This window comes from Pleurodeles waltl, chromosome 1_1, assembly GCF_031143425.1.
Source record: "Pleurodeles waltl isolate 20211129_DDA chromosome 1_1, aPleWal1.hap1.20221129, whole genome shotgun sequence".
NCBI lineage: Eukaryota > Metazoa > Chordata > Amphibia > Caudata > Salamandridae > Pleurodeles > Pleurodeles waltl.
Genome location: NC_090436.1, coordinates 807,804,860 through 807,821,280, shown reverse-complemented (window position 1 = coordinate 807,821,280; position 16,421 = coordinate 807,804,860). Strand labels below are relative to the sequence as shown.

General features: G+C 44.4%; 1 protein-coding gene across 2 annotated transcripts in view; it reads left to right on the top strand.

The window, feature by feature from the left end:
• VLDLR (very low density lipoprotein receptor) overlaps positions 1–16,421 on the top strand; it is a 309,483-nt gene that overhangs the window by 168,579 nt on the left and 124,483 nt on the right. For both annotated transcript variants that reach the window (XM_069228453.1, XM_069228463.1), the window contains exons 6-7: positions 10,203–10,325; positions 10,418–10,540. In XM_069228453.1, coding sequence (XP_069084554.1) covers positions 10,203–10,325; positions 10,418–10,540 — 246 coding nt within the window. The remainder of the gene's footprint in view (positions 1–10,202; positions 10,326–10,417; positions 10,541–16,421) is intronic.

Genomic DNA, 16,421 nt, shown 5'->3' with positions numbered 1-16,421 from the left:
ACAGCAACTCGGACACAATTTCCTTTTTAGTCCATGATCTTTTTCCAGCATAGCACAGTTGCCATATTGCCATGTTCATACAATCACTGTAACAAGAATTGTGAGGTCTGTTCTTTCCCTTTCTAATCAGTCCTTCACTACTAGACCTCTTCCCTCACACAAGGTTATTTGATCTCCCATTTGTCACTTCACTTTCAGCTTCTTCATTCTTTGTCACACACACCAATACTTGGATGTATTGCCATATCAACACAATTTTGTGTGAATATGGGTGACTAACTGTGTGCTAAGGGAAATACTTTGAGGTATAACCATCCGATCACACCCTCATTAACTTATCAATTGATAAACTCCATCACATTTGTAAAGACCATGTCAAGTCCATTCCAGCACATCTTGACCAGATCCACCAGGAACCTTCCCTACTTTGTCGTTCACTGCCTTACTATGCACTATCTTATCCATTGCCGTATCTGAACTTTTACGTTGTGTAACTACCCTTTCCCCTGCTCTGGATATTGCCCCCTTTTCATCTTCCAAGGCTCCCCTGCATGCACAAATGTAAGAAATGTTACTTTGTGTAGACTGGCACTAAATGCTGTCACTGCTGCTCTCGAAGCAGGGGCTTTGTTCTTTCAAGACACTTAATTTTGATAGGGTGCAATAAGATCTAGTTTGAACATCTCTCACCCACCGTATTTCCTCATCCATCCTCTAAACACTTACTGCCGGGTAAAAGTGCTTATTCAGGCCAAACTTGTTACTCCAGGCAGCTCAGCCTCCCCTTTCCTCTGCCCCTTCATCTCATAACTTAGTTTACTTAGTACTGTAGCCCATAGCAAAGTGTGACTCCTGAAACTGTAACCTCTGTGCTCCTTCTATTCTTTTAATTTCATTTTGTAATCAAACATTTAGTGCTCATCTTCGGTAGCTCTCCAAACTGTGCAATGCAATCTCTCAAAGATAAAGCCTACTTTTTTTTTTTAACATTGCCGGCTTTCTTCTGCCATGTCTCACGCTTGCACATTACCAGTTCTTATACAATTTTCATATTGTCCTGTTTCCTTGAATTCCATTGCCACTGATGGTTACTAATCCCAGAAATTCTTCCCCAGGGCTATCATTGGATCTGGACTCTTTAGACATGCATAGCATAATTACAGATGTCTCAGATCTATAACTCCTACTTTGTCAGATTGTCTTTACTGAGCGCCTTATTGTACCATCCAAAACTCCCCATAAAGAATTTATCTGGCATTTGTGCTTATTTTTTTACACCACAAACTTTCTTCTTTGTATTAAAACCGGACTCAGTTTGAGACAACCTGACTTCACACTGTACTGAGGTTCAAGGTCTGTCTATCATTCATTGTACTGGGGTGCACCACGACCAGCATCTTGCAATAAATGTATTGTGATGCACCCAAAGGACGACTTGATGATCGAGACAGTTTTTTTCCTATCTGTCGGAACACACCAATCCAGATTAGTTTCCCAAAACTATTGCCTTCACAAACATTTGCTTAGATTGTTCCCACCAAACCTCAAACAATGCTATTCATTATTTTAGAAGGTAGTCTAGCTCTTCAGTGTCACATCGGCAACCTAGGCCTGCTCCCTGTATCAGAGGACTTAGTACTACTTACGTCATCTCAGTATTGGACAAAGTGCTTCAATTATGCCCTTCTGCTGGCTTAAGTTGAAGCCCTCCTCTTGGCCATCTTAGGTGGACTCAGTCCTGTATTTTGGCCTGTGGAATTGGTTGCCTTAATTTTAAAGTAACTGCCTCTGCCCCAGTTTGTTCCTTTTTTAAGTTGAGGCGATGCTAGTGTTTCAGTACACTGAGCACGGAAAATCTGGACAAAAATTGAATTGATGTTTTCTACTGTGACTGGCTGATTTCAACACTTCATCTGCACCAGCTTTAGGCAATGCCAAGCTTAATACAGCATCACATGTATATTGATACTCGAAGCGGTACCATCCCAGGAACAGAGTAAGACTGAATTTAATTTTAACCACTTGTGGAACACTTCTCACCACTCATATGTTTTGAGATGCCTTTTGGACAGATTCTTACGTTCAGGTTTGGCACCTGTCCTCAATTAGATGAGAATGGCCAGAAGGCACATCTCCTTTTACTCGCACAGAACATTTTCTACATCTGAAGAATGACAGCTTGTATGCTTGGCTCAGAGGGGATTTCACTGCCCATCTGGGTGTGCTAATTGAGGAATATGCATGTTTTGAAACTATAGTGAAACAAATCCCTTGGTAAAGTCTAAATTGAACACTTGATGTCTTTGGGCAGATGGCTTGGTCGTCTGCTTTCAACCTTGTTACTTTCATCCTACTGTACATTGGAGAACCTTGTGATTCAGCCTTCTACAGAGACCGATCCTACCCCTCTTCCCTCCCTTCAACTCGACCAAGGATGAAAAATTGGAGTCCATAGTCTAAAATATATTGGCCTCCTGGGATTTGGGGTTGCAGGCGAGGAACTTCCTGGTTGCTGGCCAATTAGACTATACATTTTTTTATGTTGCCATGGTAATCGCAAATCTCTTTCCAGAGCATGTGAGCTTTCATCTCCTGCACTCTACCATGTCTTGCACTTCATGAAACTGAGTCCTTCACTTTGTGTAATGCGAAACTTCAGAATAGACTTTGTGGTGTTTGTCCTTAGCCTATTCAAAACTGGCTTGGCAGGCATGGTCGTATTGACGCTGGTCCTTCACATAGCCCTTGTGTGATGGAATTATGCAAGCAGCCAAAGTCAAAAATCCATTCCTTGTTACTCAAGTGGCAACCACTAGATTTATGAACTTTCTGCGTGCGTTTTGCAGATTAATCTTGTACGAAGCACCTACATTATGAGAACATCCACCAATGTGCTGAATTGATGCGGAGTTTAAATGTCAGAGGCCGGCACTTACCCATTCCCTCCTTTGTACTTTGTCTCCTCAGTGAAAGCACGAAACCCAGTTTTGCCCCACTTAGTACAGCAAGTCCCAAAAAAAAAAAAAAAAACTACCTATTCTGTTCCTTAGACTAATAACTTCCTGGGGCAAATTGACCTAAGGGCAATCAGGCAGTATCCGAAGGGTTTATCCAACAGGTCGGCGTGTGGGTCATTTTTTGGTGTGCCTGTTTTATGGTCTGGTCGGCCGGTTTTTACTGTTGGTTTCCCAGATATTCAAACAAAGCTCAAATCCACGCAGTCCTCCATACCTTGCAAGATACTTATACAACTGTCTTTTACAAGTTCAAAGCTGCCCCAGTTTTCAGACATGAGACTTCTTTACCTTTCTAATTCGCTCATCGGGTCCCTTTTATTTTGATATCGGAGCCTGTTTTCTGTCCCAGTCCAACCCTGAATTTCGCAATTCATTGGTAGAGGTGTACTTTAGTTGGTCTTCTACCAAATGACCAGTCTCCTGTTTGGGTGTAGTTTTACATTTTTTGGCACTTTAAGAGTTTAAGCTCGCTAATCCGTCTTGTTTGAGCCCGGGCATAGGAATGCAAGTCTGATTTTGTAGTTCAAGCAGTCTCTGAAATGTATTGGTCCTTGGAATGTGTTAAAGCCGTCCTTTTCTAAAATGTAATTTCCCTTAGCTGCTGCTATGTCTCCTTAACGCCAGTGTCGCAGCTTTTTGTTTGGGTTCTCACAGCTCTGAGCATTTGAAACGTCTGCATTGCTCAGTGTAATGTAAAGTGTAAATCTTATTGCTTTGTACATGTGTTGCCCTTCAGTAATGACTTCCGAGAAATTGAACAGGTTAAGACATTCAGACGAGAGCGGTTTGTGGGATCACCTTTAAGATGGTCTAAGGAAATTAGTGACTCCCTTATACATTTTACCGATTGGCTCTCGAGGTCCCTGCATTTGGTTTCTTCGGCTCTATACAATCTTTGTGCAGATGCTTTCAGATAGCCTCCGTGCTGCCTTTTTAGTATTCTACACTTGCCCTAAATTAAATTTGTGCGTCAGCTACAAGCAGTTTTTTTCACCCGCCAGATGTTTCTGCTACCTTGTCCCTTTTGGTTCTTTCAACTTCTTCGTGATTTCGGATAAAAGATGCAATTAAGTGTTCCCCTCTTGCTGGCCGTGTGCATTACTTAGGGGCATCGTGGCTTATTCGGCAGTGTAGGTAATCTTGTTACCAAGATTATGGCTTATAGTCACTGGTCCTTTGTGGAAGAAAATGGAGTAGAGCTACTTTTGTGGATGGTAAAAGGCTGAATGATAGCTTACGGTCATGAAGATATACGGATGCTAAATAAGAGCAGCTCGCATCTGGGTTGACTGCTTTAAACCGAATTTTAGCTTTGCATTACATTCTAGTTTAGAGACCATTTAAACTGTTCCGTTTAGTTGCCTACGATTAGGCAAACTAGATGAGTTTGGGCGATTGACGATGTCGTGGCCTACCACTGGCTATTGTCTGGACATTGAGTGAGAGCACTGCACCTTAGGTGAACTTGACTTCTGAGGCTATAGTTTTAGACCGTTTTGTCTGCTGAAACGGTTTTTAAATTGTTGCAACTTTGAAAAAATACTGTTTTCAATTGAGCACCTTGGTGGTGGGGGGGGAGGGCATTCAAACTTTAACGCTTTGGGCTTTTGTGAAAGGATTTACACGCTCCAAGGGACAGGAGAATCAGAGGCACTTTCAACACTCTGGCCATAGTTGCTGGGAGGTTGGCGTTCAAGTGGTCAGCCACCCATTCCTTTTTATGGCAACAGAGACTGACACACAGCAGTCATACCTATGGTGCACCAAAGACAAGCCCATCTGCGACCAGGGGCCAGGAACTGTCCAAATCACCTTCACTTAAGCTACACAGGTGAGCAATTGTCACTTAGGCTTCCCTCCAGGGAACAGCTGAGCCCAACTATTGATTTGTATAAACTAGATAAAATGGGTTGTTGTCCTGAATGCAAATATTGTGTAAAACCACAGTCCAGGCCCAACAAAGTGGTAGGTGTGTCACCAACAAACAAGGATTACTAGCAGATGGTAGTAATCAACAGTAGATCACTTCCTAGAGATGAGACAGATCTGGTTACTATTAGAGTAACAATTGAATGTTCTTTTAGTCACTGAAGCCTGGCTTCATGAAAATGGGAACCCACAAAATATCCGCCGGTTGGAAAAGTCCTGGTCATATTGCAACAAGCAACAGTTGATTTAATGGCACACATACCAGTGGATATTTGGTCGTTGGGAGTAAGAATTTTGCGTGTATTAAATAGGGGTTTGCTACCCCGTCCTGGTCGGCCGCACTGGGGCGAGAGGATTTTAGCAACTTTTTTGAAGAAAATAAATATATATTTTCTTTTTTTGACCGCATAGGCAGAACAGGTGGTGGGATTGCCATCATTTTAAAAGGTGAATATAGATTTGTAACCTCTTATCTCTCTCTGCCTGTGAGAATTTTCAATTTGACATTTTGCTCTCCCCCGCCCCCACATGTTTTCTGGAGTACTAATTTACAGACCCCCAGGCCCTAGCACCACATTTACAGAAGTCTTATCAGATACTAGCTAGTCAAGGTGAGAGTCGCATTTTTATTCTAGGTGATCTTAAAATACACCTAGATGAGGCAAATAATTCAGCCTCCAAGATTACTACAGGACCCAGAGGGTGTCCAACTCATAAAATTAGGTGCCCTCACACACAAAGGGCATATCCTGGACCCCACATTTAGTAATGCACTACAGATTCGGGTAAACTAGCCTGTCCCCTTACCTTGGTCTAATCAGTACCATAGTCCGTTCTGGCTAGAGAAACCCTTGACCAGAACTACATAGTTCTCCCCCACAACCTGCTAGTCCTTCGTCCAAACTTTCACCTGTGAAGGTGAATGCCTTAAAGGCCTCAAGATCAACATTAAACAAATATGTAGGCGTACAGTCAGTGGGAAGAGTGGATTGGGCGAACACTAGATGAGTGCATTCCAATAACAAGAATAGTTTATTGAACCAAGGGGCTGTTTTTGGTATTCGGATGGACATTTCGGCTCATTGAGAAATATGGTAAAACTCGTAAGGAGATGGAGGAAAGATTGTGATGCTAAGTTAAGGAATGAATATAAACAGGCTATTAGATTGTACCAGAATGAAATTAATAACTCCCAGGCCCTGTTTTAGGAGATCTGCCAGGCATTCAACTCCCCGAAGGAGCTGTTGAGGATTGTCAAATCTCATGATTGCTGAACATTGTAACATACATACTCACCATCCTCACCGGCCCAATGTAATGAGCTAGCGCTTTTTTTTTTTCTGTAAGTTATGGATAGCTACGAATCGCTGGTGGATAATGCAGCTGTATTACCACCACCACCACCCCCCCCCCCCTTATCTCCATTCTCCGGTGTCTTATCACACTTTTCAGAGGTGAGTGATTTCACTTGTACTGATGGCAAAGTCAAATCGGGATCACCACTAGACCATTACCACTGCACATGTTACCTAAGGGCTTGCAAGTCCTTCCTTTCCTAGCCACCCTACTGAATTTGTCATAAAGGTCCGGGACAGTCCCAAAAAAGGAGACATGGAATATGTAGACCTTTGTTGAAGAAAATCCACCTAGACCCCTCCATACCTGGCAACTATCGACCTATTTCACTGTTACCCAGGATAGGGAAATTATTAGAGAAGCATATTAACCAGATGTCACATTTTCTACAAGATAAACCATCTGCAACACCCCACACAAAATGGGTTTTCATGCACAACATGGAATCAGTTCTCCTAGTAGCAATGGAGGATTGTAAAAGTTGACATGACCAAGGGGGCACCAATGCTATTCTAGATCTAAGCACGCCGTTTGATACTGTAGATCGGGCAACCCTGGCTGAAAGGTTTAGAGAAGTGGGGACTCAAGATAAAGCTTTCTTGGGTTGGCATCCTTTGTGAAAGACTGAACCTTCCAAATTATGGAAATCACTTATCAGAAACCCTGCCATCTGAGTGCAGTGTTCCACAAGGCTCGTCACCGAGTCCTGCGATGCTCAACATGTACATGAGTCCACTAGTTAACTTTGTACAAGAATTTGGGCTGTCTCTAGTCTGTGGATGATGCTCTTAGTTTCCTTTGCAAATGGCTCTAACTCTGGGAAAACATAGCACCCTGTCTGGAAATATTGGCTAAATGAATTGCAAGTTTGGGTTTAAAATTAAATGGTGGTAAGACAGGCCACAGGGGAAGATTGTTCCCTAGGATCAGTCCTCAACTGGCCCAGCTGTATGGGTCCTTACCCCACTGCCTCTCTTCTCTAACCCCCCCCCCCTTTTTTCTCTCCCCCCCCCCCCCCCCCAACTCCCCTAAAAAGAGCTTGGGAATGTGGCTACATCAAATCCTAGTGATCTATGCCCAAGCGAACAAACTAGCTGCAACTTGTTGTGGATTACTTAGAAGGACCAGAAGATACTGGAACTCATCCTAGAAAATTCAAGAATGGTGATACAATCTCTGGTGGTTTTCCTGACTTGATTGAAGTAATTTGCTGTTTTTGAGGCTCTCCAGAATTTGTTATATAAATTTTTTTTACGATAGTTTAGAATACAGCAGCTAAAGTACTCCTCATAATACTGGGCAGTGAACCATTGAAAGAGGCTCTAAGGAATCTCCACAGGCTGCCTGTTGCAAGAATTAAATTCAAAGCTCTGTCCTGCACATAAAGCCATCCATAGTAAGGGTCCAGCTAACATCAGAGACCTCTACCTATATGTCCCAACCAGATCCCTGAGATCAGCTTTGGAACATCTACTGACAATTCTGAGAATGAGGACAAGCTGGATAGGTAGACAATCACTCATCTGGTCCCCAAACCCTGGACCTCTATGCCCTACCAGCTAAGGCATCTGAAGGAGGAATCCAGCTTCAGAAAAATTTAGCTTGGCTGTTTCCTTAACAGCATTGTCACCATTCTGTTTCTCCTACGGTCAGCCGCACTTACCTAGCGCTGGCAAGCCCTAGGGCAACCATGCTCTCTACAAGTGCTATAACATTATTACCTAGTGGACTTGGGAATAGATTCTAGATGCTGTGGTGCTACGAAATTGTATTTTGGTACTACTATGACTTGTTTTCATACAGATAAATCTGTAGTGTTTATTAACTGTCTGCCTCACAAACCAAGGATATGGTTGCTGTCTGTGTTGGCTGAACTGGAGTTTTGCTCTATAGAAGTGTTCGAACATGAATTGCTGTTGCAAATTGAATTGGCAAGATCCGGAGTCTGCAAGCTTTAAACCACATATGAAAGCTTAGAATAGAGGTGCTTCATTTTGTATTAATTTCCTGATTGAAGTGAAGTTTTAAAAGTAAATCATTATGCAAAAAAGGGTGCTCTTACAGCTGTAATACTGTATAATTATGCACATTTGGATTTGAAACAGCAAGAATATTCTTAATTAACATTTACACTTGAATACATTTTTGTTAAGGTTTTGTTAATCTCCTGTCTTACGGGGAGTACTTTGCCACCAATTTGTTACTATATTTGTATTGACGTAGTGACTTAGTAGTGGTTTAAAATTTGTACTGAGTCTAGTCTTGTCATGGACTTAACCTATTGGTGGTTTACCCCTTGAATACAGTGTCGAGGGTGTATCGCCATTATACTAGAGCCACAGTATTTTTAAGCATGTCCATGGTATGTAAACGGTGCCACTATTATGGTAGGATAACCAAAAGACACCAAGGAAATGGCAACAGGTTTACCAGGGCAAGGGCGTGAATGGGCCACCATTAAGTTGCCAGCCCCACCTGCAACCACATTGGCTTACTCTTGTTTGCTCACATGTTCACTCATGCACACTACCGACTACTCTCCGGCTTCTGCGCCTCACCATCCCCGCTCGCTTACAAACTAGGTGGCATCAATTATCCCAGCTTCCTCCTTGGTGGTGGAAGTGGGTGGAGGGAGCTGCAGGGTCTAGTGAGAAATCATATAGTATTAGGCATACCAGGGCCCAAAAGAAAACTGTTTGTTCAATGCAATACAAGAGAATATTACTAGGTTGAAGTTGAATTGGGGCTTACAGGTTGAGGGTGAATTGGTATCCTACCTGCTTTGGGTGGCAGCAGCTTCAAGGGAAGGGTGATGTTTGTTACCTCTGACTGTGCCCTCTTCCATCTTGTTGCAGGGTGGGAAGAATAATACTCACTGTCCCACCTTTTGACAGCGTGTTTTCAAATGCAAAGCTTTGTCTGTTAGGGATGTTCCAATACATGTCTTCACTCAGGGAAACAAGACAACTGTACACAGGCCTCTGGTAGTACTGTGACAGCAGTGAAGGACTTGAAACTAATCTTGAGTAAATAGTGTGGTGCCTCTTGGTACTTCTACGAGATGCTGCACTGTTCTCTGAATGTTAACAGTTGTGGGGGTGGTAGAACTTAATCCAAACACCCAAAGCAGCAGAACAGTTGATTGAGTGGAGTGGCGTAGATCTGCAGTTTAGAGCTTCAAAATGTTGTATCCTTAAACAATTCCCAAAATTAGATGTTTGGTAGAGTATCGCCAGCTGTGCCCAACCTTACCATTTTCCCTTAAAGTAGATCACCCCAAAGTTCTCAAGTATTTGCATAGGTCATTATCCAGAAGGTCCATTATCTCTGAATGTTATTGTGTTCAGGGTGGTCTCTAAATCTACCCAGGTTCCGCTTAGTCTAATTTATATTAGTCATTGTGAACACCAAATTTTCATGTCTATCTTAAATTATTAGCAGTCAGTAGTCCATGTTTCTCACTGCTGCATTAAATTGGAAGTTTCCAAAACCTTTGGCTTTAAATTTCCTGCATAGGATTTGTTCACGCCAGCCTCGTACTATGGCCTGTTCTGTTTTTTCTGTAGGACGGGGGTCAAACCTGGTCTGACCAAAAGCAGTCAATGTGGAATGGGAGTGAAGGGATTTGAGCTGCATGGCAGGAGGTAGTTGTGTTAAGCATAGTAGCTGAAGTGTGCCTTCGCAGTGGTCAGTCCCTTTCTATCTACATTTCAGGTATTTTACTATAGCAAGCAGTTACCAGTTTCTTCACTCTTCCTCAATTTGCAAGTACAAAAATTTTGGAATACTAAACCTGTTAATGTCAACTAAGGAGTGTTTTTGTCTGACTGACTTAAATTCCTTTATTTATTTCCACCCACACCCCCCCCCCCCCCCCCCCACACCTCCACCCCCAACCAGCTCCTCGTACTTGTCGACCAGACCAATTCAAATGTCAAGATGGAAACTGTGTTCATGGCAGCAGGCAGTGTAATGGCGTAAGGGACTGTCTTGATGGCACTGACGAAATAAACTGTAAAACTGGTGAGTTAATGGTGAATTTGTGCGGTCTCCATGGATTTTTTTTTTTTTTAAATGAGCCTTAAATCTCAATTGCTATTCGGTTTATATTTCAGTCAATCAATGCTCTGGACCTGGTAAATTCAAGTGTAGAAGTGGAGAATGCATTGAAATAAGCAAGGTTTGTAATCAGCAACAGGACTGCAGAGACTGGAGTGATGAGCCACTGAAGGAATGTGGTAAGAATTTCAGGAGGCCAAACTAGGTACCTGGCTTTTTGACACTTTAGCCTGTTAGCAAATAAGTATATACAGTTAGTATATCAGACAGCCACATGTTCCTAGCAATGCAATGTAGATGGTGATTAAAAGGTGAACCTTTACAGTTTGTAAGTTTGTTCCAGTCATGGTGGTTGTGTATGAATATCAGTTTGAACAAGTACACAAGTGTGAGCAAAGTGCAAACTCTTTAAAATAGAACAGCTTGGGGCCCTGTCCACGATGGCACTTTTGTAGATATGCCTTTACTGAGCTGTGCCACCTGCTTCAATGGAATAGCAGATGCGGCGTGCCCCAGACTCTTCCATACATCCCAGCCCTAGGAAAACTGGCCATGATAGAGTGGCACCCTCTGACATTGGGCTTTAGAAAGTTCCCTGGATTGCAGGTGAAGGAGTTACCACCTACATGGCGGCTAAAGTTGGCATTAGGCCTGGTGAGCGAATACTGTGATGGTATGGGGGGGTGGGGGACACCAAAACTCCAACCACAGCTATTGTCCTTGGGGCCACCAGAGACATCGGGACCTCTCCCGATTTGAGGGCCACACCACACACCCGGGAGGCAAATGGTACTGAGGCACACAAGGCACGACAAGGCTCTTGGGCAAACCCTGGAAGCTGGCTACCTGCATGAAGTGACGCCAGGCCCAGTCACAGTACATGAGCGCACTCATGGCCACTTCAGGTGGGACGCCATTGACTGTTAGGCCTAGTGAGGGAAGTGGTGAAACTCCTGGTGGGGGGAGGAGGGGAGAGAAGGAATATTGACGCACTCCACCTGTGCCCTGAGGTGGCTGCCCAACCAGCTACAGAGGGGTGCCAATTGCTTTGAGGAACTAGGGAGCGTCCGGCCCCTCTCGGAAGGCATAGACTGTACAGTGGTTGGATTCTTGGCACTCTTGGACCAGTACTGCATTTGGAGAAGCCAGTCACACAGGGACCATAGTCTATAAGGAGACTGGGACGACAGCATAATCTGTTTACAGTCCCAGAGGTGACACAACCAGTCTCCAGATGGTCCTCAGCAGTTATGGCTACTAACTGCAACAAATACACCACCCTCAAAGATATCCTTAGTAAACCACCCCTGCCCTCCTTCGAAAAAACATGAACCATCTCTGGATGGTTGACCTACAGCCAGTTCACATCCAGCTGTAAACACCATGGATCTATTGGAAGAATGGGCACCGGTAACCCAGGCCTTCCTTGACATTAATTGGTACCCTGAGTGATGGCATCGGATGTCAGACATTAAGAGTTGGGAGACCTGGGCCAAAGGATAGTCACTCTAGAACAATCCCAACAACTTGCACAAACTGTCCAATTGTATTTCCTTGTATCCACCCCCTCACTCCTTCCTGCTTGATGCCTGACATACAAACTGCAAGTTCTATAGTTCACACAGCCTTGTCCAGGAAATGGTATGGTTAGTTGCCTAGTCCCTACTTTGATGGATTAAAGAGATCCTCTGTTTATGAACAGAGTAATTACCTTAAATGGCCAGCACCTTAACTCTGGTCGAGTGTCTGGTGTTTCTCTCCATGATTGAAGATGCTAAATAAAATGTCTGCCTCATTTAGTAAACCCCCCCTCCTTAAAGCAGATTGGAAGCGCTTAAGGTCCTGTTGGATTGATCACCAATACTTTTCTTCAGGCATGAGAAAATTGGCAGGAGTGGTTAGTCTTACTAGCCAGGCTGTCATCCAAACGCAGGCAGAGCCACTGGGGAGGCTTCTGGCTCTTTGCATTGCACTTAACACATACAAGTTCACAACATCTATGTCCCAAACAATCCCCCAAGAGGCCGTCCTCCTGGATACTATAGGCCCAGTGATGACCACCCCTGCAGTTGAAAAATTATTGGAGCGATTTTTAACCTGTTCCAGGATGAACTTATGGGTAAGTCCACACAGAGGACTGGGCAAAAGGGCCTTCTCTGCTGCAGTCCTTTAATGGTTAAAGGACATAGTACTGGTGGATGTGCGGCATCTGAGTAATCCAACAGTGAAGGTCTGCACACATTTTTCAGCAGCTCACCAAACCTATGCCACAATAGACCTTTTCCTTACTTCAGCCTGCTTCACGGACTACCACAGCAGTAGAAATAGGCGTAGCCACACTTTCGGACCATGTCCCCAACACACTGCACATCTACAACAGCACACCTCAGGCCCACAATTGGCATCTCAACCATAAACTGCTACATAAAACTCCAACATCACTGCAATTACTGACACATGCACTCCTTCCTTGACACAAATGACACGCCTGACATCCTTTCCCCCTACTGTGGGACACATTGAAGGCTGTTATACAGGGCAAGTTCATATCACTCACTGCCAAACTGAAATGGGAATAGCAACATCAACCGGAAGGCAGGTAAGCCTTTAAAGAGGCGCAGTCAGGTTCACAAAAAGTGTGGCGCAAGCGAACACTGGCCTGGAAGGAGGTCCATGCTCTAGACATCAACAGAGTGGAATACAACATTTTATGCACCAAACAAAAATACTACACTGGGGGAAATAAGGCAGTACATTTATTGTGGGATACAGTCGCACAGGTGCCGCAGGCCCTAAAGGAGGCACCGGCCATTTTTCAGGGACTGTCCAACAATTCCTTAAGGACGTGCCCTTCGATGGCACTCGTCTCTCCAGAGACGAAGCAGATTCTGCCCTAGAGGTTCAGGGAGTTTCAAGGTTCGAGTCTCCGGCTTCAGCTCAGTCCCTTGGCCGAAGGGCTGACCCTCACCCACCAGTTCCCTTTTTGCCCCTTTCGTGGCCAAAGAAGGGGCTCCCTGTTGTCTTTACCCTGCCAGCACATGCTACCCAGCCACTGTGTGGCCGTGGATGTGGAATCCCACTGGCTATGGGACAGTGGACCGTTTGCCCAGTACCGCTTTCCCCTGTAGCGGCCTCCAATCCTTCCTAGGCCATCCAGCCTCCCCCTAAAAAAATCTCAGACCCATTGGAGGCAGGATCCACCATCACCTGCCCCACCGGGAATCCATCACAACAGGTGGATTTTGCAGATTGTCCGAAAGTGCTACTCCCTCCCCTTCCTGAATGCCCCTCCAGCCATGCCACATCCCACAGCTGCTTACCTGAGGATCATCCGGCACTTAAAATACCAGCTCTTGGCCAAGGGAGCCAGAGGGTCCCTGCACCAGAAGGATGTTGTGGTTTATTCCCGCTACTTTCTGGTGCCCAAAAGTACAAGGGCCTACGTCTTATCCTAGACCTTTGGGCCATTAATCTCTTCCACAAGAAGTAAAAAAATGCTCACCCTGGCTCAGTTCCTGTCGTCTTTGTACCCAGGAGGCTGGTAACCTTGGACATGCAGGACGCTTACTTCCATATACCCATCTTGCCTGCCCACAGGCACTACTTGCGTTTTGTGGTAGGTCACGAGCACTTTCAGTTTACCATGCTCCCCTCCAGCCTTCCAGTGCCCCTTGGGTGTTCAAGAAAGTGATGGCAGTGGTTGCAGCTCATCTGCACAGGTTAGGGGGTTTCTGTCTTCCCATAACTCGATGACTGGCTGTTAAAGACTAGCACACCACAAAGTAGTCTCCCACTTCAGACTACAGCTAACCTTCTGCATTCACTGTGATTCATCATAGGGCCTTCCCTGTTTTCTCAAACCTGTAGGCCCAGTGTGCATTTCAACAAATTTGCTCACTCTTTAGCTTAGCCAGCCAGCCCCATAAATAGGTGGGATCCTAGGCCCTCACGAATGCCCCAGACCAGTTCTGCCATAGAGGGCAGAAACATGTTTGCCATATAGATTTGGACGACACCTTAAATCATTACATTCAAAATTGTCTCAAATGTTTTTAATCTTACCAACAAACACTATTGTTAAAGGATTAAGTTATACAGGTGATTTGTGAGGTAATTTAAGCCTATATTCCCTTTCAACTGGATCCCGCTCTATCCAGAAAGATACATTTTCAGCACTCCCTCAGTTTTTCAAACCAGGTTGAGTCTGCCCAGGTGGTATCATCTTACCAGGTGGGGGTATGTAGTCAAATGATGAAGCATGACACTGAGACCACCTAGCCCATAAGTGGAACACCCCCCACCCTTCATTGAACACTCTGCCACCTCTACCACATCCCATGCCGACAATTAGAACACCAAGTTGGTGATGTGTTGACCAGTGGAACGGGGCAGAGTAGCCTGTTCACAGCATTCCCCATACACGCGGTTATTGGTCTTCCTTGGGACCCTAACCTGGTTGCAACATCTGCATGTTCCCAGCATCTTCACTTCCACAAATAGGCAAACCCTCTTCTCCAATGGCAGGGGAAGATGTTCCTTCCCTCTCCACATCTTCAAATTAAGCTGATGAACGAGGCCTCTAAATTACTGCTATTTAGTGATTGTTACTCCTTATCCTCAGGCAGCCTTGTTCCTAGCACACTGTTCTTAGTTTCCATAATGAAATAATCCCACCCATATGCTCCTTTTTCTTTTTAATATGGGGGGGGGGAAGTCTTGGGATTTGTACTGATGCAGAAGTGGGAAGAGGAGGTTTGAATGGAAGTAATATGCCAGCTACCTGAAGTCATGTATAAGAATCTTTGCAGAGCAGTTTCGGTCCTACCACAAGCTGGGAATGTCACTTTATGGACTAGTCAACATCTTACTGCTACATTGCATTGGTGATCTCCTACCACCCCCTTGGTGGCGCCATGGCAGGGGGCATTGTTGAAGTGGGGAGTAACTGAAGAGGAGACCCTTCGTTTTGAAGAGGTGAGATGCCTGCACAAACTCCTGATGCCCCTCTCCCCCTCCCTTAAATAGGCCACCCATATGTCACATTTTCCTCAAGAGAGGAGCGTAGTTAGCCCCTCCATTTCAATGTGTGCGCCACGACCCCACCAGCATTGCTGCCATGCACCACAGGAAACCCTCCTTTCACTGCTTCACCAATGAGCATTCGCCATCGCTCCCAGGGTGACTCCGCTAGTATTAGCCAACATACTAAAGCACTTTACATCTAAATGTATGCATGCTTTGCCCAACCCCTCCCAACCATGCCCCATCATATGCATTTGTTACCAAGTTAACAATACCTCACAACTTCCTCTCCTGAACCAAGCCTGGACACCCACCAGCACCTGACTTGTATATACATGTATGACACTTATCACAGTTGACTTAATGTGGGCTACTGTAATAATCTCTTTTTTACCCGTTTTTGTTATAAAATGTTTATTTTATGCATACTAAAATATAATATTTTGAAGAAAAAAAAAATGGCCCAGTAGGAACTTACTTGCTATCAGTGCAATGTTTTCCTTCTAAGCATATTTTCGCTGAATTGTTTCACTTTACTCAGTTTGTCTTTAGTAGCACAGTCTCCTATCATGGTGCATTCCTTTAGTGCACTATTATACGTGGTCTTTTTGCGAAGGTAAAGCTACAATCTCTCCAGCTGTCTGCCTGTGGTAAAAAAAGTAGTCATTTGGTACAAATTGTATCTCTATTTGCAGGGTCTCATACCATTGAAGTTTGACCTATGACTGTATTAAGTAGTCTAGATCTTACACAAGATGCATGGGAGCCTGTCCTATGCGCAAGTCATCACTTTGGGCATCTTGACTGTGATCATGGTGAAAATCAGGAGTCCGAACAGCAAAGTTAATGAAGGCAGGGTGGAGATGAGTCTTAGTCACCTATAAATAAATGTTAGTGAAAACTTTATTTTCCAGCTCTTCATCGGGTGACTCCAGACATACGGTTAATCACTAGTTGGCTTTTGACGAATTCCGTTGTCTTTGCTTTGAGTTCGTTTGATAGCCTACTGATGTGAATTTTCAACGTGTGGCCCTTATG